We start from the raw sequence: 22701 nt of genomic DNA, 5'->3' as shown, positions 1-22701 counted from the left end.
GCCATAATAATCATATACATTGTATATTGACAAAATAAAAATTAAAAAAAAAAAAAATAAGAGAATGAGGTCAAAGTCGTTGGCATTTAGTAGGTGATCAATAATGATGATTCCTGTTCACATATTGCCTAAGGGTGAAAAAAACAAAACTCTCACCTTTAAAGAGTTTTCACAGAAAAAATTTTGACTTCCCTCCACAGTCTAGCTTTATGCTGTGGACTCTAAATGATTACGTGTTTTGCATCTACTACTAATGGTGGGGTAATAGTAAATGCCTAGGAAATGTCGACCAATGTTAATATTCCAGCAGCCCTTAAAGATGTATTTCATTATCCCATTTTTCAGATGAGCCGATTGGTGGCCAGAGAGTTAAATAATTGTTCCAGAGACAGGTTAGCTATCGGCAGAGGCAAACCTCTGGCCTAGGTGCAGCTGACTCCACCATGTTGGAAGGCAAAGCTCCTCCCAGTTCTGCCAGTGGCCAAGGTCACAAGTGAAATAGGACAAGCAGCAACCTCACGTACTGGAAGAGACCTTAAGGAGGATTTGGGGTGGGTTCTCCAATGTTTATGACAACCCAGACTAGAGCAGAGTTATTATTTAATAATCCCTGGAAGTGTTTATCATCTTTTCCTTTCTCAGTACCATGTTGAATTGAGTTGCATTAGTTAAGTAGAGGGCCGCAGGGCTGAGACTCTGTGTAGACCATAAAGGAAAATCTCCTTTCCCTGTTGTGACTAGAAGGAGCATGGGGAGGGTCTGCGATATTGGCTCAGTTCTATTAGAGATGATGGTAAGGCATAGGTCAGGCCCTCAGTCCCATCCTATAGTGACATTCCAATCTTTGACATTTCTCTGACATGTCAAAAATGGTCCCTCTCATTGGAAAATAAATGACATACAGACAGGGATATTTTTCTATTTTTATTGCTGCTATTTTCTGCTTGTAGACTACCTACAATGTGCTCATGGCAGAGAAAATATGAATTATAGTTTCAGGGCATTTGTTGTGAGAGCTCCCTCGTTTGAAATGTTCCTACATGAAAGAGTCACCTGGCTCAATTTCTTCATTTAGGTCTAGGCTCAAATGTAAATTCCATAGAGAAGCCTCTCTCAACTGACCCATCTAAAACTCATTGGTGGTTTTTTGTTTTTTTTTTTTTTTTGGTGTGTGTGTGTGTGTGTGTGTTTTACTTTTCTCTTCTACCTTGCTTTAATTTTCTTCTCTAACTCTTCTAAAATCATAAGTTGATCATCATTTTCCCCACTGGTAAGTTCCATGAGAACAGAGCATCCGTCTCTGGTGTATCCATCGCTGTATCTCCAGCACCAAGAACACAGCCTGGCAGGAGTCAGTGCTCCATATATCAGATGCTGAGTGAGTGAACGAATGAACAAATGTACAGTCCTTGGGAAGAGCTTAGCCTGGTGCCTGGCACACAGCAAGTGATAGATAAATGTTAATTTTTTGATGTTGATGATGGCATCCAAGTGTCACTCTGAGGCCGTTGCACTGTGGACTGGCCACTGACAACCCTCAGTTAACTTCCTCATAGATTAGTGAGTTTAAAAGGATGTCTTTTCATGCCACCTGCCCTTGCTTCCTGACACGATCACAGAAGCTAAAGAACTAAGATTTTACCAACTCCTGCTCTTCACTTTCCCCTCTTTGTGGAATTGTCACAAGACAATAAGAAAAATTTATCCTCTCTTTCCAACTTTTGTAATAAATCATTCTTCATACCAGTGTACAAATGACTAATCCAGCTGCATGTCCTCTCCCAGTTTCTGGAACTTTCACATATCTTTGCTTTCATTCATGCTGGGATATGCCTAAAGGGTCTGCACTCTGTCTCATTTCATTGCCAAAGATACTTTCTCCAAAACCCAGCTCCCATGTCACCTCCTCTGTGAAGGCTAACCCCAGATTTTCCAATAGGTTCTGTCTCTTTGCTCTGATTTTCAATGAAGTTTTCTCCTCTCTTTCTCTTTCTATTACACCCCTAGTCACAGAGCACTGTAGTTAACCAGATCTCTCTCCCCCATCCTAGCCATGAGCTCTACAAGGGTAGAGGTCCTGCATGTGATGGGGGTAATGGGCAGCTCTGACTTGAGTCAGTAGAGAAGCCTCCCCCAACTAACCCAAGCCTGTGGACTCAACTTCCAGAAATCTTGGGTTCCAACCCTGCCTCCCCTCCTACCATCTATGAGACTCTGATGAGTGCTTTGATCACACCATGCTCCATTTATTTCACATGATCACAATAATCCTAATTATTACACTCAGTAAGCACCAAACACCACAGATCAACAGAAAAAACTATAAAGAGGGGTTGTGGAATGGGTCACATTAGGGAATATCTTGAGATGGGTGAGAAAACTGGAAGTTGTTCCATAGATATTTCTTTCCACTCATATATGGAGACGCCTTTATGATTTCATTTGGGACCAGACACTGAGAAACCAAACAGAAGTCGAAAGTATTTATGATAAATGCCAAGAATTTTATTATCTGTGTTAATTCAGCAGAGAGTATATCTCACTAAAATCATCGCTGCTGCTCATTCAGGCCAGACAGTTGTCATTGCTCAGTGGTGGGCTTCACCTTGATCTTCATATTCTCCTGGTGGGTGGGCTACTTGTTGTACCACCTGGGATTCTAGTGGTTGAGTAGAGTGGAGCTCACCAGCTTGAGATTGGATTCCTCAAAATTGCTACCACACACACTGGTCGTCAGCTTGGCTGAGGAGTCCCCACAGATGTTTTTCTGGAGTCTCAAGCTCTCAATAATTTGTCTCCAGTAGTCAAAGATGTGCTCCAAAGATGCCAGGCATGATGTTGGATTGCCTTCAAAGACACAGGAGAACTGGCTGCTGTTCTGAGTGCAGTCGATCTTTACTACGGCAACGCCTTCCCCCTTCTCAGCCAGGCTCCCCCTGCACTTGGCTTGATCACTGGTGGTAAAGCTGCCTATGTCCAGGAATTCAGATTGCTGGACATTTGCCCCAGGCCTGGGGGGTCCTAGAGTGACCCAGCGATCCACGTCTGGTGCACTGCCCTGTTTTATCTTTAATTCCTTTTGGACATGCATCAAGAGCACCTGAGTTGCCAGAAGGAGAAAGGACAGCAGGGTGAGGCTGTGGATCCTCATAGCTCAGCTGGGGGGCACCTGTTTGACAAAAGACAGATGAGTCAGTGCTGGGCATCAGCTCAGCAGGGCTGGACACCAGGCTTTCCTCTCTTTCCACCCTGCCACATGCCTGCCTAATTTAGGAGTAGACCAAGAATCCTTCTGGATCCTGGAATCACTAGACCAGCAGCCTGAGCGTTAACATGTCCACTTGACTTCAGTCTACACTGTCACAGCACCGCCACCCTTCATCCTGTCCTTACACTCTCTGAGCCTCGTTAGCTCTCACTCCTCCTGGCCTCACCCACTTACTGCTGCATTTCTCACTCTTCACTCTCTCATTCTCCCATTCAACAAGTTTTATTGAGCTCATATTACATGCCATGCACTGGACTAGGTGTTCAACAGAATGAGGTGAATGAGAAACCATAAATCTTAAAGATCTTAGTGACTACTTTCTGTGGAAATTAAATAGCATTGACCAGGGTGTCTGTCCCATTTCTGTCCCCAACTTGATCTTGTACAAGTCACTCTGCTTCTTGGGTCTCAGTTCTTGTATCTGGAAATCAAGATGTTTGGTGAAATAATCTCCAATCTCTATTCCAACTCAAATGTGCTGGATTCTATCTCACATTTCCAGATGTACACAAATGATCAAAATGGGAAAGACGTGGTAAATGTCACGGAAATGTCCTGAAAGGTGATGTTGACCCAGAGTTTGAACATTCATGGGACTGACATACTGAGGTGGGTGGGTTGTGTGGGTGAGAGGAGCATTGTGGGAGGAAGTAAGAGCCACAGGAAAGGCATGGAGGTAACAATGTCATCAGATTTGACTGGGCAACGTGTACTAGAGATGGAAGAAGTGAATTTCAATGGGAGCATTTAGACTGCAAGTCTGAAGGCAGGATCATGCCTCCTTGATTTCTGCAGCTCTATGTTGGTGCAATGCTGGGTGTTCAGAAAGCCCTTAGTAGTTTTGGAAAGAAATCAGTGAACCAACAGAATGACCTTCAATGCCATATTAAAGTGCATTGATTTTATCAGTTGGACAGCAAACACCACGCTCATAGGGAGAAAAGTCCATTTCCTTTTGACACCTACTATGTACCAAACACTGGCCCAGAATTTGATCCTCACCTCCTCAAATCCACATAAGAGCCCTACCAGGTAGCTGTTAATATGTCACCCCCACATAACAGCTGTGACAGTCAAGGATTAGCTCCTTAGTGGACAAGTCACAAAGCTGGTATGGGAAGCCAGACCATGTCTCTCTGTTCTCTATCATACCTCATTGATCACTTCTTGCTTTTTACCTTTTTTTGCTCTTCAGAAAACATTGGCAAGAAAAAAGAAAAATAGCTAAGAACTATGCTGATTTAGTTTGGCATAGTTCATGATGATTAAATGATTCTTATTATCCAATCTCTACTGAGGTAAAAACCAAAATTTTGTATGAAAAAAGACTTTTTTAGGAAGTGGCCCTGATGTCATTTCCACCCTGGGAATCGGGCCACCACTGTCTAGGATTGGGAACAGAACAGACAGTGACAGGAGCATGGGCTAGAGAAATGAAGGATGGGACAGGAGGTTGAGTGTGTCAGATGAAGACCCCATCACTTCTCACAGCAATGGGACTCAGCCACTACTGTCCAGGATGATAGGATCCAGACCCAAGGAATGCCAGGTCCTTGGGTGGTGAGAAAAGCCAGACTGAGTAATGAAGCTCTTGAGAGAGCACAGCTCTTACCTCGTTGTGAGTAAGCAGACCCAGAGAGATCCCAGATGTGAGTGAGCAAGTAGGCTTGCAGCTGTCTCAACTGTGGTGTAAGGCAGGGCAGGCTACTTATGCAGGAGTCTGAGCCCCCAGGGGTTTTACAGCACACACACCTGTCAAGCTCTCCTCATAGTTCCTTCCAGCTATGCCCCTTCCTTCAGGTGAGCCAGTTCAGGGAAAGTGGTGGCTGGAATCTAGTGACAAGGGGTTACACGTGTGCCATTAGACCTGCTTCCTCCGAGCCCATCCCTTTCCATCCAGGGTCCGGGATTGAATGAATGCTCAGCCTTGCAAAGACACTCCTTGATGGGGTGAGGTCCCCAGCAGTGGTATCTGGTGGGGTGGTGGTGGTAGTAAAACAATAACTACGATAATCACAGAGGGGAACCACTGAGCCCATTTTACCTCCCTATATTTTCTGAGGCATCTGAAGTTACTGTGTGGGCAGAGGAATTTACAGGCACTGAGTGGCTGGTTAGGAGAAAATTTCTGATACAGAGATTTCTGTGGAAACTATTCATTTTCAGGTCACATGCAAGGAGCTCACTCTGGTCATCCTGCTATAGACAGATTCTCATCCCAGAATGATCAAGGTGAAATTCTGGCTACAGCATTTGTTTAGCTGTGTGATGCTGCCTGCACCTCTTAACCTCTCTGACCTGCTATTTCTCATCTACAGTGTGCTGACCAATACCTCATTTAAGACTGCAGACTAAATTATTTTATTGGGGCTGAGCTACTAACATAAAGTGAAACAGAACAGATTTGGATTATCATGGGGTCTTAATTTGTATTTATTTAAAAGAGACGTATATTATTTACATATTAGGCACACAGAAAGAGACTCACTTCCACAAAGATGTGGACCTCTCTCTGTCTTGTCATCTAACTCTTCATGGATTTTTTTCAGTAGAAGAAATGGCTCACTTTTTTTTTTTAACTCAGCTACAAGAACATGATAGTACACCTGTAACAATAAATGGCCACTGACTTTGACATTGGAATAGGCATTAGGAAGTGGTGGGGCCTGTGGAAAACTGGAGTGTCTTCTTTTGTAAATGTCAACTCTCAGCCCCTTTAAGAATACGTGTGAGTGGGGCTCAGTACTGTTAGACTTTCTGATTTCTTAGAAGGTGCTCCCAAATCCAGGTTGTTTAAGTGAAATTAGTTGGCATCTAATACATATTTTCTAAAAGTAGTGCTGTGGTTCAACGGTCCCTAAGTTGTGACTGTAATTGTATTGCACCCACAATCTGATCCACCAGTGTGAAACCTGCACAGTCACAGAGCTATGAATGTTGGCTGGTTCACTCAGTATTTCAAAGGGTCTCTGCATGAGTTCCACCAGGTATGAATATTTCCAAAACTCCAAGTCTTTTGTAACATTGGCTCCCCTTGGGTCCATCCTTGTGGTCCTTACAACCACTCCATAAAGCCCTGACCTTCACAAACAAGCATTCCTAATGTGCTATTTTATGGGACAATTTGGACATCGGTGAGACAAAGCTGCTTTGTTCAACAGGGAGATATCAATCAGTGTGGTCTCCTGCTCAGTGAAAAATTTTACTTATTCCTCAGGCAAATTCTTTCTGGAGGAAGATTACAGGTCAGAATACAAAACATAATCACCAGGAATCCCATGGATTCCAGGAACTTTCTGAGACGTGCTTTCCTAGGATTAGGCAGAAAATATGACACATATGTCACTGGCTTCCCATGGTCCTTCCCCTTCCTGTGACTCCCATGCCAACTTCTGCCTGGATCTTTCCCTTCTACACAGGGGTACACAAGATCAGACCAGACTGTGCAGCACTTTCCTGCCTGGCTCATGCTGTCATTCCACCCTCATTTCCAGGTACACACCCACACACATACACCTATACAGACACACACACACTTACAAAATCAGACACATCACACACAGACCACACACAGACCCACACATACACACTGCTACCTGGTCACACTGAAACACTCACCCACCATCTCCTAAATACTCTGAGCTCACTCTCCTCCTATGCTTGCTTCTGCTGTTCCCTGTACCTGGAGTGCCCTTCCAGTCCCGCTGTGTCTGCAAACACCACCTCATCCCTCAAGGCCCAGCTCACAGGCCACCTCCTCTGTGATGGTGTCATTGCCCTGCTCCTCCCCAGGCTGCCCAGGCCTTCATTGGTGTCCATGGGGAGCAATGCAGGGTCACTCCCAGTGAGGCTCACAGTGTGCTCGGCACTGTGCTGAGGCTGTGCCCTAAAATTTTCTCACACCATGATGTACTTAGAAAATGATAAGCTTTTCAGTTCCCTGAGGAAAACTGCAGGGGATTTGGGGCTGAGCCCAAGAAAGTTCATGGGAGGTTCCGGCTGCCACAGCCCCCACCGCCTCCTCTCAATCCCAGGATGAGGGACCTCTAACTCCTGGAGATGCCATATGTAAAGGTGCATTGTCTTCTGTTTCACAAGAACGCCAGGAAGATAGGGTGCCCAGGACCCTCATGGGACAGATGAGGAGGCTTAGGGAGACCAAGCACAGTGCCACAGACAATTAGAGAAGAATTATGTGGAGGCCCCTTCTTTTGATTTTTGTTATAAATGAGCAGTGTACCCACACCCTGATAAATTATAAACATCCTCTCTCTCTATAATGCTGTCTTTCTTACAACTTTAATTATAGAGTGATTTTAGGTTTACAGAGAAGTTACATAGATAACTCTGTACTTCACATTTTATATAGTATCCCTTAGTAACTTCTTAAATTAATATGGTAATCTTGTCTCCACCCGTGAACAAATAGGGAAAGATTATTATTAATTAAAGTTTATTCACTATCAGACTTGCTTAAGTTTTACCTGTCATTCTTTACCATCATTATTGGTAGACGTCGTGTTTTAGAGCAGTTTTCTGTTCACAGCAGATGGAGTGGAAAGTACCAGAGTTCCTATGTATCCCCTGCCTCCCCCAGGCACAGCCTCCCCACATCAACATCGCACACCAGAGAGGTACATTTGTTATCATCTACTAAACTACAGTGACATGTCCTTGTCACCCAAGATCCAGTTTCCATATGGTTAGCTCTTACTGTTTTGTATTCAGTGAGTTTTGAAACATGTATAATGACATGTATCCACCATTATAGTATCATACAAAACAGTTTCACAACCCTAAAAATTCTCCGTGCTCCACATATTGATCCCCCTCCCCTCCAACCCCAGCAACTACTAATTGTTATAACGTCTCCATAGTTTTGCCTTTTTCAGAATGCCACATGGTTGGAATCACACAGTATGTAACCGTTTCAGATTGGCATCTTTTACTCAGCAACATGCATGTAAGGTTTCTCCATGTCTTTTCTCAGCTTGATAGCGCATGTCTTTTTTGCATTTAATAAAATTCATTGTTTGAATGTACCCACATTTATTTATTCATTCATCTGCTGAGAAACATTTGGTTGCTTCCACGTCTAGGCAATGATGGATTCAGCTGCTCTAAACGTTCCTGTGCAGGTTTTCTGTAGACCTGAATTTTCCACCTCTACTGCTCTTTTTTTCTGTCAGGGTCCCATCCAAGATATCACATTGCGTTTAGTCATCATAATACCTTATTCTTCTTGGCCATGACTGTTTCTCAGATGTGCTTGTTTTTGGTGATCTTGACAGCTTTCAAGAGAACTGGCCAGATGTTTTGAGTGTGTTCCTCTTTTGCAAATACTCCAGTGTCTTTTGATTAGATTGGAGTTATGTTATCTTTCTTGACCCCAAATAACGTAAGCAATGGGTGCAGGTTTTCTTTTGGGGTCCCAAAGGAAGCCTGAGCACAGTTGGTACCCACCCACTGGGTGGTAAGGCTGGTAAGTGATTGCACGTCTCAGCCATTCTGATCACTGACAGCAGATTTTAAGTTCAAAGCTGATTTTGAACTCTCACGCCTCCTACTACCCTGTAGTTTTCTTGAACTAGAGGGCTGGCGCTGCTGGTGCAATCACCAGAAATTATATGAATGTGTGTAATTTGGTTCTGATGTGAGACTTCACTGTGCACATTTGTCAAAAATCAATCCCTCCTTCAGAAGTAACCTCGTGAACAGACAAGAAAATGCTGAGTCACTGCATCCAAATGATGTTAGTATGGTGGGTCAAATAATGTGCATTAAAAATGTATTTATCGGGCCGGCCCGGTGGCGCACTGGATAGTGCGCCGCTTGGGAAGCGCGGCGGCGCTCCCGCCCGAGGGTTCGGATCCCACGTACAGACCGGTTCCCGCTCACTGGCTGAGCGAGGCACGGGAGCAATGCCGAGGTTTGCGATCCCGTTGCCGGTCCCCGGTCCGGTACGGGGGCAACACTGAGGGTTGCGATCCGTTGCCGGACATGGAAAAAAGACAAAAGACAAAAAAAAAAAAAAAATGTATTTATCATCAGAAGATGGGAAAATTGGCTAAACAAACATCAGTAAAATCTCAAAACTGGCAAAAACATTCATCTTAGACCTACTGAACAATATTTGCATTCCAAATTTAAAATGCACATTACTCATAAGATTTTATCATTCCTGTTCAGCAAAACAAATGATACGTAGTGCCAAAGCTTTAGTTTTTAGAAAATTGAAAGACAGCAAATTGTTGATGTCACATCTTTGGGAATGACTGCAAATCAAAAACTTACTAAAGTGTATTGCCCTTATTAAGAATGCCCTTTTTAAAACTGCACAATACCAACACATTTTGTTTAAAGATTCTTGGTTCTAATTCTGAACCAATGTAAAAAGTAATTCCCAGTTTTAAATTAGGTTAAACCAAATGAAACTGGTGTTTGTAGTAGGTAAAACTGCTAGAATGTCAGAAATTTGCAATAAATTAATCTAATATTTGCAGGTCTTTTTTCTCAAGCAAAGGGACTGTTTCAAAGCCACATGTTTTCTCTTAAAGTTTTTTATTTAGCTCTTTTATAGTTTCTTTGATCATCTGTTGGTTTTGGTATCTTTGATTTTAAGGAAATCATTCCTAAAAGCTCAAACTTCCTTTAAAAAAATCTACTCCTTTAGGGAAAGTTTTCCAAGGCACACAGATGTCTGCATCTCCACATACACACTCACACACACATGCACATATGAAGGCACTCACATACATAAACACATATGCATACACACACTTCACATACAGCGTACACACATGAGGATGTCTGCATACCACCTCCCTATCTTGGGCAGAAGAAGGCCTAGAGATTCTCCCTTTCAAATTTTCAGCCCCTCGACCATGTGTGCTATAAAGAATACAAGTTGCCCTCTACTGGAAAGCTGGAAAAGGAAGTGATGAAGCGTCCCTGTCTTTATGTTGAAATATGAGTCATCAGGTGTATTGACACATGATCATGTTGCTTCTGTCATGTGTAGAGGTGAAGATGTTTAAATGAAAGACCCCAAAACTCAGCTCTAAAAAGGCCTGTAAAGGCATCTGGTGCAGAACTTATCGATGCCCAAAGAGTAAAATGATTCATACATGTGCAGAAATGAGCAGAGGAGTAAGGCTGTTCTTGGCTCTAGGAAGAATAGGGCTGGACTCTTAAGCAGACCTCATTCATTCCACCACTCATTAATTAATTTACTCATTCATTCATTTAAAAAATACTTATGAAAATCCTATGCCCAGGACCTCTGAGTTACTGACTGGATGGGAATGCAGTCTAGAAAGACATGGTCCTTGTCCTCAAGGAGACTGCACACAACAGGTGGAAAAACAAGGATATCAATCTTGACAACATCAGGGTAATTGGTGGGAAGCCTGGGGTGCTTTGGGTGGGGCATCTAACCTAGCCAGAGGCACAGAAGAATTTCTTAAGGGCCTGTAACTGTGCAGAGATAACTCAATAGCTGGAGGAAAAGGAATTTTATTGATTCAGTCATTATTCAGTGATCAATCTGTACAAGGGGCAGTGTCAGGCACTCAAGGGAATACAAAGGTGAATACGAGGTGGCTCCTGTCCTCAAGGCCTGGCAAGTTCAGTCCATGGATCTCAACCTGATGTTTGCTCTAGGGTGATACCTTGTCACTGTCGGGTTTTGACAACATATTAAGAAAATCTTGGAGTGATGTTGTCTGAGATGATGTCATATCCAGTGGTGAGCTCCTGAGTAGGGTGATGTCCTGTAGAATGTAGGATTTGGGTATCCATTCCCAGGGGTTACACAGTGGAGCTGATTTGGGTCTTAGCATTTTCCATGTTTGTTTAAAGCTATGAGTTATTAGGATGGTTTGGGGTTATGGACTGTAAACCGAGGAAAGCATCCAGCCAGGAGAAATAAGACCAACCTACAGCTGCACTTCATACATTTTTGTTTATGTTTTTGAGGGAAGTGTAGGTGTAAATGGGTTCTATATCAGATGAGAAGCTGTTGACCTTTGAGATTATTTGTGGTTTATTGATCCCAGCAGATTTTGTGCTATCAATCTGACCTTCTACCCTAATGTCAAAGGTAAAATATAAATTCATGAAGATAAATTATGTCCTGGTGCAAATTATAAACTCATTTGCGGGTTTATTTGAAGGAATGGAGTTTCAAAAAGTGTTCTTTGAGGAGACCATTATGTGTGTCAAATAAATCAGTTTTCTTCAGGCACATGAAGGTTCAGTTGAATGCTTCTTCCTTAAGCAATTGAGTACTGTGTATTCTGAGAAGTGAACTTGGTTACTATTAGTAATGGCTGTAACTCTGAAAGGACTTGGGAGTGTCTGGCAATGGTTTAGTACTGTGACCTTAGTATATGTAGAGACAGGTGTGACTTTGATTTATCCTCTGGGCATCTCGAGGCAAGTGATTTCCAGAGTTTTCTTTTTTTTTTTTTTTACCCTGAAAGGAACAATTCTTGATAACTGGCCAACAGTTTATAATAAATCATAATAATATATTAATAAGTTAAATATTAAGTCAAAATGGAGCCACTGTTTACCAAATAATCCAGCGCTAGGAGTAATGTCTGCAGTTTGTCCAAGTGGGTTGTTTCTCGGTTCCATCATTTACCAGGGACATCCTGGCTAAGGGACAAAGAGAAGCAACCTTCCACTGAGCTCCATCAGGTGTGGTGACTAGCAGTGCCATTTGTGTAGTCTATGAAATCTCATTGCTGTTCTCTCAGTTAATCCCTAGAAGCTTCGTCAACAAGAAGATATCCACTGGGGACTTTCTGTACTCCAAATAGTAATTCCTCTTCTAAGCAAGAATCTGCAGTCATCTCTTGTCACAATTTAGATGGAACCATGAAAAGACAGAGCAGACATGGCATACAGCACCATGAGACACAGCACAGGTGCCCAACAGCTGGCAGCTTCCTCCCAGGCACAGTTTGTTGTTTGGTGTAATCAGCTAATGAGCCAGGATCAGGCCAGAGTCCTGGTCCTTCATGCCATAGCCTGTCATCCTGCTGCCCACACAATGGTCTTAATGCATCTGTGGGATTTTAATCAATGAAGGTGACTGATTGATGACACAGATAGGCTAATGCCACTGGGTGAAGAAACTATTACCCACATTTCCAAACTGAAGGGGGTTGCCACACCACACAGGGTCCCATCAGGAGAACATCAGGTTTTCATCAGGAGGTGGAAGCAGGAGCGAGGGGAACGCCAAGGCCAGAGCACTTTTGCAGGGAAAGTCAAAAATGGGCATGTACACAATTTAGAATATGACAAGCTGACTTACTCTAACAGGCTTTGGGGTGTGGGTTCTAGGTGTCTGTTTCTGGCTATAGATAGATTTAGGTCAGGGGTATTATGGGCTTGGGGTGTGAAGATATATCATGTTTTCTTTATCTGTCCATTGGTAAACACTAGGTTGATTCTATAACTTGGCTATTTTGAATAATGATGCAATGAACATGGGAGTTTAGATATCCCTTTGACCTGTTGACTTCATATTCTTTGGAGATATACCCAGCAGTGGCATTGCTAGGTCATATGGTAGTTCCATTTTAAAATTTTTGAGAAACCTCCATACTGTTTTTGCAGAACGGCAGTACTGATTTACATTCCCACCAACAGTGTATGAATGATTTTCTCTTCTTCACATCTTTACCAACATTTATCTTTTATATATATATATATATATATATATAGTAGCCATTCTAACAGAAGTGGCATGACATCTCATTGCGGTTTTAATTTGTATTTCTCTTATGATTAGGTTTATTGAACATTTTTTTCATATATCTGTGGATCATTTTTATATCTCTTTTGAAAAATATTAAAGCTCTTTGCCCATTTTTCAATTGGGTTATTCATATTTTTACAATTTAGTTGTTTGAGTTCCTTGTATATTTTGGATATTAAACTTTTTTCACACATTGTGTTGGAAATATATTCTCTCAATTCGTAGTTTGTTCCTTTACTCTTCTGATTGTTTTCTTTGATGTGGAGAATCTTTTTAGTTTGATGTAATGCTTTTTATCTATTTTTTGTGTTTCTTACCTGGGAGTTTGGGGTCAAATACAAAAAATCTTTGCCCAGGGCAATGTTTTGGAGATTTCCCAAACTTTTCTTTTAAGAGTTTTTCAGTTTCGGGTCTTACATTTAAGACTTTAGTCTATTTTGAGTTGATTTTTGTGTATGGAGGAAAATGAAGACCTAATTTTATTATTCTACATGTGGATATCCAGTAAATACAGCAATGTGTATTGAACAGACTGTCCTTTCTCCGTTGTGTGTTCTTGGTGTCTTTGTTGAAAATCAATGCACCAAAAAAGTGTGAATTTACTTTTGTTCTATTGGTGTATATGTCTGTTTTTATGCCAGTAGCATGCTGTTTTAATTACTATGTCTTTGTAGATCTTCAATGTAGGTAGTGTGATGCCTCTAGATTTATTCTTTTTGGCCAAGACTGCTTTGATTATTCAGGGTTTATTGTGGTTTCATAAGAATTTTAGGATGTCATTTCTAAATTTGTAAAAGTCACATTGTAATTTTGATGAGAAAATTTGAATCTGTAGATCATTTTGGGTTGCGTGGACTTTTTAAAATATTAATTCTTTCAATCCAAGACATAACACATCTTTCCATTCATTTGTGTCTCCTTCAATTTCTTTCGTCAATGTTTTTAGTGCACAGATTTTTTACCTCCTGGTTAAATTTGTTTCTAAGTATTGTTGTAGCTATCATAAGTAGGATTGTTTTCTTGATTTCCAATTTTAATAGTACACACTGTATAAAAGCATTACTTACTTTTCTTTTTTTTTTGTCTTTTGTCTTTTTTCCGTGTCCGGCAATGGATCGCAACCCTCAGTGTTGCCCCCGTACCAGACCGGGGACCGGCAACGGGATCGCAAGCCTCGGTGTTGCTCCCGCGCCTCGCTCAGCCAGTGAGCGGGAGCCGGTCTGTATGTGGGATCCGAACCCTCGGACGGGAGCGCCGCCGCGCTTCCCAAGCAGCGCACTATCCAGTGCGCCACCGGGCCGGCCCCTAAAAGCATTACTTACTTTTCTAAATTGATTTTTTTTTATCCTGTACTTTTACTGAAATTGTGTATTAGTTGTGAGAGTTTTTTGTTGTTGTTGGATTCTTTAGGGTTTTCTATATGTAAGATTGTCTTCTGCAAAAAGAAAAAAATTGACTTTTTCTTTTTATTCGAATTCCTTTTATTTCTCTTTCCTGCTTAATTGCTCTGTTCAGATATTCCAGTATATGTTGAAATGAAGTGGAAAGAGAGGACATCCTTGTTTTGTTCCTAATCTTAGAGAAAAAGCTGTCAACTTTTCACCATTGAGTATGATGTTAGCTGTAAGCCTGTCATGTATTGCCTTTACTGTATTGAGGTATATTTCTTCTATACCTCATTTGTTGATAGTTTTAACATGGAAAAATGAATGTTGAATTGTGCCAAATGCCTTTACTGCAACTATTGAGATGATCATATGGTTTCTGTCGTACATTCTGTTAATGTGGTGTTTCACATTTATTGACTTGCACTGAATCATCCTTGCATCCCAGTGAATAATCCCAGTAGATCGTGGTGAATGTACATTTTAAGGTACTGTTGAATTTGATTTGCTGGTATGTTGTTGCTGATCATTGCATCTATGTTTATCAGGACTATTGGCCTGTACTTTTCTTATAGTGTCTTTATTTTGCTTTGATATAATCATAATGCTAGGTAGGTAAAATGAGTTTGGAAGTTTTCCTTCTTCTTCCATTTTTTGGGGAGAGTTTGAGAAGGAGTAGTATTAGTCCTTCTTTGAATGTTTGTTAGAATTCAACATTGAAGCCATCAGGTCCTGGGTTTTCTTTGATGGAAGACTTTATTAATGGTTTAATTTCCTTAGATGTTATTGGTCTGTTTAGATTTACTATTTTATCACAATTTAATCTTGGTAGGTTGTATGTGTCTAGGACTTATGCATTTCATTTGTATTATCCAATTTGTTGGAATATAATTGCCTATAGCAGTCTTTTATGATTCTTTGCATTTCTGTGAAATCAGTACTAACCTCTCTTCTTTCATTTCTGATTCTAGTTATTTTTAATTTATTTTTTCAATCTCGCTAAAGGTTTTCCTATTTTGATTATCTTTTTTAAAAACCACTTCTTATTTTGGTTGATCTTTTCTACTGTTTTTCTAGTCTCTACTTCATTAATTTCTTCTCAGATCTTTATTATTTTGTTTCTTTTACTAACTTTAGATTTAGTTTGTTCAACTTCTTTTTGTTTTTTAAGATGTAGTATTAGGTTGCTTACATGAAATCCTTCTTCCTGCTTAGTTTTTAAATTTTTGTTTTATTTTACTTTGTTGATTGTTGTAGTTTGTCACCAGGTCAACAATCAGACTGTGATATAAACTTAAGCTCTTCAAAAGGATGTTTTTTCACACAACTTTCCCTGGGCATGTGCAGAGACATTCTATTTTTACCTCTATATGCAGCTGCATTTGAATGTCCTACTCTTTAATATCAGGCTACAGACAGATGAAAAAGAAGACAATGTAACAGGAAGAAAAAGGTGCTGGTCCTTTAAATTTCCTGAAAGTTGCTTCAGCCAGAGGTGGAGAGCTTGCAACAATGTATGTGTGGACTTGGGGGGAAGAGAGGGAGATGGGAATGGTTGCACACATTTGTATCTGCAACTCCACGATCAGAAGAAACAGTCACTAATCATAAAACAGTTCACCGATAATCAGATGTCACAATCCTTACTGTTGACAGTCAATCTTGTAAGGTGATTCAAATTGTTTCAGGAACACTTCTATGGCTTCTTGCTGCTGCAGAAGTAAGAGTTGAAATTGACCAAGAAGTAAGTGGAATTTACATTCCAAGCATTCCTGGACCTTGCAAGTCTTCAACAGACTCCAGACTTTTAAACAGTCACAGCAAACAGATTCTGCCAGTGCAATTGTTATCTAGGTGAGAACACACAGATTTTAGGTGATTCCTATTCTGCCATCTTCTGCTTCAGTTTTCCTTTTGAATTAATGGAAACACAACTTTATGACATTTCATGAAAGAGTGAGTCAGTCCTTGCTTGAACCCTCCCTCTGACAATGAGTTCACTGCCTCACAGAGTAACTTGATGTGCTATTTATTAGAAGCCTGATACAGGCAAGTACTGTTGGCTCTGATTTATTGGGTCTTTCTCTGAGACAGGCCTCCTGCTGATCATCCCTTTCACCCAATAAGACAGCCAACCTTATCCCCATGTTACTAATGGGAACACAAGTCTGAGGGACCATGCGTTACTTGCTCAAGGAAGAGTAACATTTGAACTAAGGTCTTGCTGGCAACATCAGTCCATATGCACTGCTTCTAATGAACAGTAGAGAGCCAAAGGAACTTAAAACATGGGCTTTGTGCAGAGTGTTTGAGATCTTATGCGTGGATGGAGCAATGGAATAAATACTCATGCAAGAGAAAAGAGAGATTTGGTGGAAGACACAGAATCTGGCCTAGGGGAACAGTGGCAGTGTCTCAGGAAAGGCACAAGTCAGTACAGGAGCTCTGTACACAAGAAAAATGGGAGTGGAGATGGGCATTAGAGTGGAGGTGGGCTAGTGATTTGGGCCTGTTGATTAAGCACAAAATGCTTAGCCCAGCAGACTGTAGTTTTCAATCTGGCTTAGCCACATTTCTTGGGGGGAAAAAAACTTTTTAATAAAAGGGTCAGAGCCTTTCCCTTTAGGATGAATAAAGTGTCATTGGCCAGTGACTGTTGTGGCCAATCTTACTGTTCACAGGAGACATGGGAGGTAGTTAAAATACACATTCCTAGGCCTTACCCCAGAGACACTGTACATTTGAGGTTGAGTGGGCCCTGAGAATGAGCATTTCTAAAGCTCCTCGGCTCATGAGGATTCTTCTGGTCCACCTGCCATACTTGAAATAGCATGGAATTCAGTTGGGTGTCATCATTTAAAAGTACTTGTCAGCTATATGGTGGTATTTTTTGCTACTTTTTTTTTTAAAGTGCTCTACTGATTGGGAAGTATGGTAGAAAATATTCTGTGCCCAAACTTATTTGACACTCAATGTTCATTTACTGAAAACCACACACTTTAGAACTGGGCAAACCTAGGTTCCCCTCCTTGGCTGAACTCTTAGCTGTGAGTTGCTGGACAACTCGCCTTTCTAGGATTCAATCCTTTATTATAAAAGCAGGAATAAAACCACTTAACACATACCGGTGTGGTGAGGATAGTTTTAGGGGTCAAGTGAAAGGCACAGACTCTTTGTAATAATCAGATTTGATCAATGTGTCATAGTAGATGCTTGATGCATATTTTTTAGGAAATCGACTGAAATGAACCTCCTATGACCCCCACCATCCCATAGCCTTCTGTGTTATCTCATACACTGATCAATGTGTCGTCTTCGTTTTCACCACTTTGTTGAGTTCCTAGTCTCGGTGTTGGGCTGGATCACAGACCCCTCTACTCTGTCCTGTGCAGGTCCTGAGTCAGGCAGTCGAAAGAAAAACTGAGCAGCCGCCGGCAAAGTGGACATGCTTTATTTTTAGATGTGAGCTCTGCTGACTAGCAGTTCAGAGCTGCTGCCTTCCATTGAAGAGTACACAAAAGCAGCAACAAGCCAAAGGGTACACTGGCGCATGTGCGCACTAACTCTACTACCATATAACTTATTAACAAGGGATGTGCTGAATCACACCCAGCCTGAAATAAGGCCAGGGGGCTGACAAAACCAACTCCACTTTCCTCACACTGAGGACCTAGACTATTAGCTTATTCATTGGCATAATCATCCAGTGTCTTGAATAATGCATGGGGCATAATAAATGATAAATACGTATTTTTTAAGAGAACAGAATGCATATAAAGTCTTTATTAGAAGTTTCCAACCCATATTGCACATGAGAATTGCCTAGGAATTAAACAAAATTACTGCTGCCTGGAATACACCTCAGAGATTCTGATTTAGTTAATCTAAAGCAGTGTTTCTCAAACCTGGCCCCACATTCAAAACACTGGGTGAAATTTAATGATCAACAAGCTCAGTCCTCATTTCTGACCCACTGCATCATAACCTGGGGGTGGGGGTGGGATCCAGACACCAGTATTTAAAATGTTCCCCCAGATGACAACATCATGCAGCTGAATTGGGCATCATGGAGCTAGATGTACACAAGAGATGGTTTTTTAAATATGTTCCTAGATAGAGACAAATGCACATTTGTAGGGGAGTGAATCACTTTTTTTCACCTCTGCCTAATAAAATTGTATTTTGTGTTCCATCCAACTTTGTTGATTTAATTTAGTTATGGAGTACTAAGTTGCCCCTTTCCAAGTCCTCTTCACTAACATTGGGCCATTTGTTGCTGCTATGTGATGACGATGATGGGTTGAATAGCGCCCCCTCAAATTCTCCAATGTTTATTCCAACACAGAATAGGGCAGTGTTATTATTTAATAATGCCTTGAAGCAGTCTTTTTGTTTTGCAGGGCCATGTTGAATTAAATTGTTAGTTGAGTAGGGACCACAAGACTGAGACACTGCAGACCTTAAGGGAAAATGTCCTTCCCCTGTTGTGACTAGAAGGACCATGGGGAGGTTCTGGGATATTGGTTCAGTTCTCTTGGGATCAGTGGTAAGGTGCACAGGTGACACCCTGGGTCCCATCCTACACTGACACCCCAATCTTTGGTATTTATCTACCATGCCAAGCATGATCCCAGTCATCGGAAAGTAAGTACTGTGAAGACAGGCATATTTTTCTCTTTTTATCACTGTTATTTCCTGCCTGTAGAAGACAACTTACAATATAGTAGGAGCTTATAAAAAAGAAGAAATGAATTACTTATAATTACAGGCATTTGCTCCGAAAGTGCTCTTTTTGTGAAATGTTGTTGTATGTAACAATAGAGTTACCTGGCTCAATTCCTTCATTTAGGTCTAGGCTCAAAAGTAACCTCCATAGAGAAGCCAGAAGCCTCTCCTAACCAATGCATCAAAAACTCATTGGTGTTTTTGTGTGTACTTTCTGCCCACCCCCACCCCCCCACTTCTCTCCTGCCTTGCTTTAATTTTCCTCTCTAATTCTTATACAATCATAGGTTTATCATCACTTTCCCTACTGGTGAGTTCCATGAGACACAGCATCCATCTCTTGGGCATCAATTAATATTACTCCAGCACTGAGAACACAGCCTAGCAGGAGTCAATGCCCTGTATATCGTATGTTGAATGAATGAGTGAGTGAGTGAATAAATAAACCAATGTATAATCCATGGGAAGAGATTAGCACAGTGCCTGGCACATAGGAAGTGAGAGATAAATATTAGGTTTGTGATGCTGATGATGTCACTCTGAGGCTGTCAAACTGTGGATTGGCCACGGACATCCCTCAGTGTGTATCCTGATAGGTTAGTGAGCTTAAAGGGATGTCCTTTCACACCATCTGCACTTTCTCCCTGACACCATCACAGAAGCTAAAGAACCAGCTTTTACTAACTCCTGTTCCTCACTTCCTCCTCTTCATGGAATTGTGACAAGACTTTGAGAACACTTTATTTTCTTTCCAACTCTCGAACAAAAATACTTGCAGATTCTTCATATAACATCTAAATGACTGTCAGCAGCCTCATCCCTGCCTCCCATCCCAATCCAGCTGCTTGACCTCTCCCAGACTCTGAAACTTCCAGATCTTAACAATGAGCTCCACAAGGGCAGGGGTCCTGCATATGATGGGGGTAATGAGCAGCTTTCACTTGAGTCCATAAAGGGGGTTCCTCAAGCCTGTGAATTCAGCTGCTAGAACCCTTGAGGTCCAACCTTGCCTCCCCTCTTACTATCTATGAGACTCTGACAAGTGATTTAATCTTACCTTGCTCCAGGCATTTCACCTGAACACATTGACCCTAATTTATACAGTCAATAAGCATCAAACACCACACTTCAATAGAAGAAGCTATGAGGAGGGATTCTGGAATGGGTTGCATTAGAGAATGACAAGGGAAGGGTGAGAAACTGGAAGTTTTTCCATAGATTTGTTTTTTATACTCATACATGGGGACACCTTTGTGACTTCATTTGGGAGCAGATATAGAGAAACAAAATAGAAAGTGAAGGAATTTTTGATAAATGCCTAGAATTTTATTATCATTTTTAATTTATAAGGAAGTACATTACACTGAAATCCTCACTTTGGCTTGTTCAGCTCAAAAACAGCTCTCAATGCTCATATGCATATAACATTGTGGGCCATGAAAACATATACTGAGGTAAACAGCCTCTGAGCATCACATCCCAGAAAGTGAATATAAAGCAAATCCCAAAACTCAATCACAAAAATGACAAAATCTGTTAAAATATCCCACTGCAATTTCAAGCACAGAAGCTCACATATTCTGGGGAATGTGGAGGGCTTTAAATCATACAGAGGGGCTTACAACATGACCTGGCCTAAGGACCCTCTTCTCTTGACCTAATTGCCATTATGTGTTCTGCAATACAGTGAGGATGATATTGCAGAAGGAGCTCCAGGACCCCCACACTACATCTCATCCATCTGTTTTCTCTCTGCTGATCTGAAGGTTACACCATCTTCTAGGCCATTTTCAGCCAGGTTTTGACACCAGGTTTATCTTTGCAATTGTGTTTAGTGATGATCCTGGTCTGTGTGTGTGCTGGGCTGGTGGGGGTGGCCGCTGTCACCAGGATTTGCTCCCTGAGGTTGGTCAGTTCACTCTTGATTGACGCTGTGCTGGTGGTCTCGTTAGCCAGGATGAACTCACTGGTGGAGTGCAGTTTGATCCTAATCTGCTCCCAGCAGGTGGGATACATATCATTCTGACTGGGTTCTAGTGGTTGAGTAGAGTGGAGCTCACCAGCTTGAGTTTGGATTCCTCAAACTTGCTACCACACACATCGGTTGTCAAGATGGCAGTGGAGTCCCTACAGAGGTCTTTCTGGAGTCTCAGGCTCCCAACTACTTGTCTCCAGTAGTGAATGCTATTCTCCAAAGACTGAAGGCATGAGGTTGGGTTGCCCTCAAAGATACAGGAGAACTGATTGTTGTTTTGAGTGCAGTCGACCTTTACCTGAGCGATGCCCTCTCCCTTCCCAAGCATACCCCACTTGCACTTGGCTTGATCACTGGTGGTAAAGTCACCAATTTGCAGGAACTCAGAAGGCTGCTCTTTTGCCCCATGCCCAGTGGGTCCCAGAATGACCCAATGATCGACGTCTGGTGCACTTCCCTGTCCTATTTTTACTCCCTTTTGGACATGCATGAAGAGCACCCGAGTGGCCAGAAGGAGAAAGGACAGCAGGGTGAGGCTGTGGATCCTCATGGCTCAGCTGGGGGGCACCTGTTTGACAAAAGACAGATGAGTCAGTGCCAGCAGCAGCTCAGCACGGCAGGACTTCAGGCTGTCCTCTCCCTCCACCCTGCTACATGCCTGCCTGATTAAAGAGTCAACCCTGAAACCTTCTGGCTCCTGCATTCACTAGACCAGCAGCCCATCCACTCATATTTCCACTTGACTTCAGTCTGCAGTGTCACAGCACCACCACTCTTCATCCTGTCCTTACACTCTCTGAACCTCACTAACTCTCATTCCTCCTGACCTCACCCACTTACTGCTGCATTTCTCTCTCCTCCCTGTCTCATTCTCTCATTCAACACACATTTATTGAGCACTTGCTACATTTACTTAGCACCAGCTTCACACCATGCACTAGACTAGGTGTTGCACCTACTGAGGTAAATGAAAAACCACAAGTCATCAAGACCTTAGAGGCTACTATCTGGGTAGTTTAAATAGCATTGACCAGGGAGTCAGTCCCATCTCTATCCCCACTTGATCTTGAACAAGTCACTCTGTCCCTTTGGGTCTTAGTTCTTATACCTGAAGTCAAGGTGTTGGATGAAGTAATCTCTAATCTTGATTCTAGCTACATTGTGCTGGATTTTTATCTCAAAATTCCACATGGACACTAATGACTATAAAATGGGAAAGCGAGGTGAATGTCAAAAAGAAAGGTGATGTTGGCCCAGAGTTTGAATATTCGTGGGATTGACACACTGAGGTAAGTAGGGTGTGGGGTTAGAGGAGCACTGTTACAGGAAGTGAGAACCACTGAGAGGCATGAAGGTGATGATGTCATCGGATTTGACTGGTCACAGTGAACTGGGGGTATGGGGGTGAATTTCAACCAGAGAAATTATACTAATTATTGAAGGCAGAATCATGCCTAATTGATTTCTGGAGCCCTGTGGTGGTACAGTGCTGGGCATACAGAAAGCTCTTAATCAATCCTTTCAGAAGGAAATCAGTGAATCAGTAGTATGACATTCAATGCCACATTAAATAGCT

General features: G+C 41.8%; 2 protein-coding genes across 2 annotated transcripts; both read right to left on the bottom strand.

Annotated features, from left to right (window-relative positions):
* Positions 1 to 2659: 2659 nt before the first annotated feature.
* On the bottom strand, positions 2660 to 3151 carry LOC103594455 (fibroblast growth factor-binding protein 1-like). Its single transcript, XM_008577668.1, has one exon. It carries the CDS (start codon positions 3149 to 3151, stop codon positions 2660 to 2662), a length of 492 nt encoding a protein of 163 aa, XP_008575890.1.
* An 18032-nt stretch (positions 3152 to 21183) lies between these two features.
* On the bottom strand, positions 21184 to 21675 carry LOC103594454 (fibroblast growth factor-binding protein 1-like). The gene has a single exon (XM_008577667.1). The coding sequence runs from the start codon at positions 21673 to 21675 to the stop codon at positions 21184 to 21186; it is 492 nt and encodes a 163-aa protein (XP_008575889.1).
* Between the last annotated feature and the right edge of the window lie 1026 nt (positions 21676 to 22701).

This window comes from Galeopterus variegatus, unplaced genomic scaffold (genome assembly GCF_000696425.1).
Source record: "Galeopterus variegatus unplaced genomic scaffold, G_variegatus-3.0.2 Scaffold1559, whole genome shotgun sequence".
NCBI classification, from domain to species: Eukaryota; Metazoa; Chordata; class Mammalia; order Dermoptera; family Cynocephalidae; genus Galeopterus; species Galeopterus variegatus.
The sequence above is the reverse complement of the archived record's forward strand: the minus strand, read 5'-3'. Positions and strand labels throughout refer to the sequence as shown.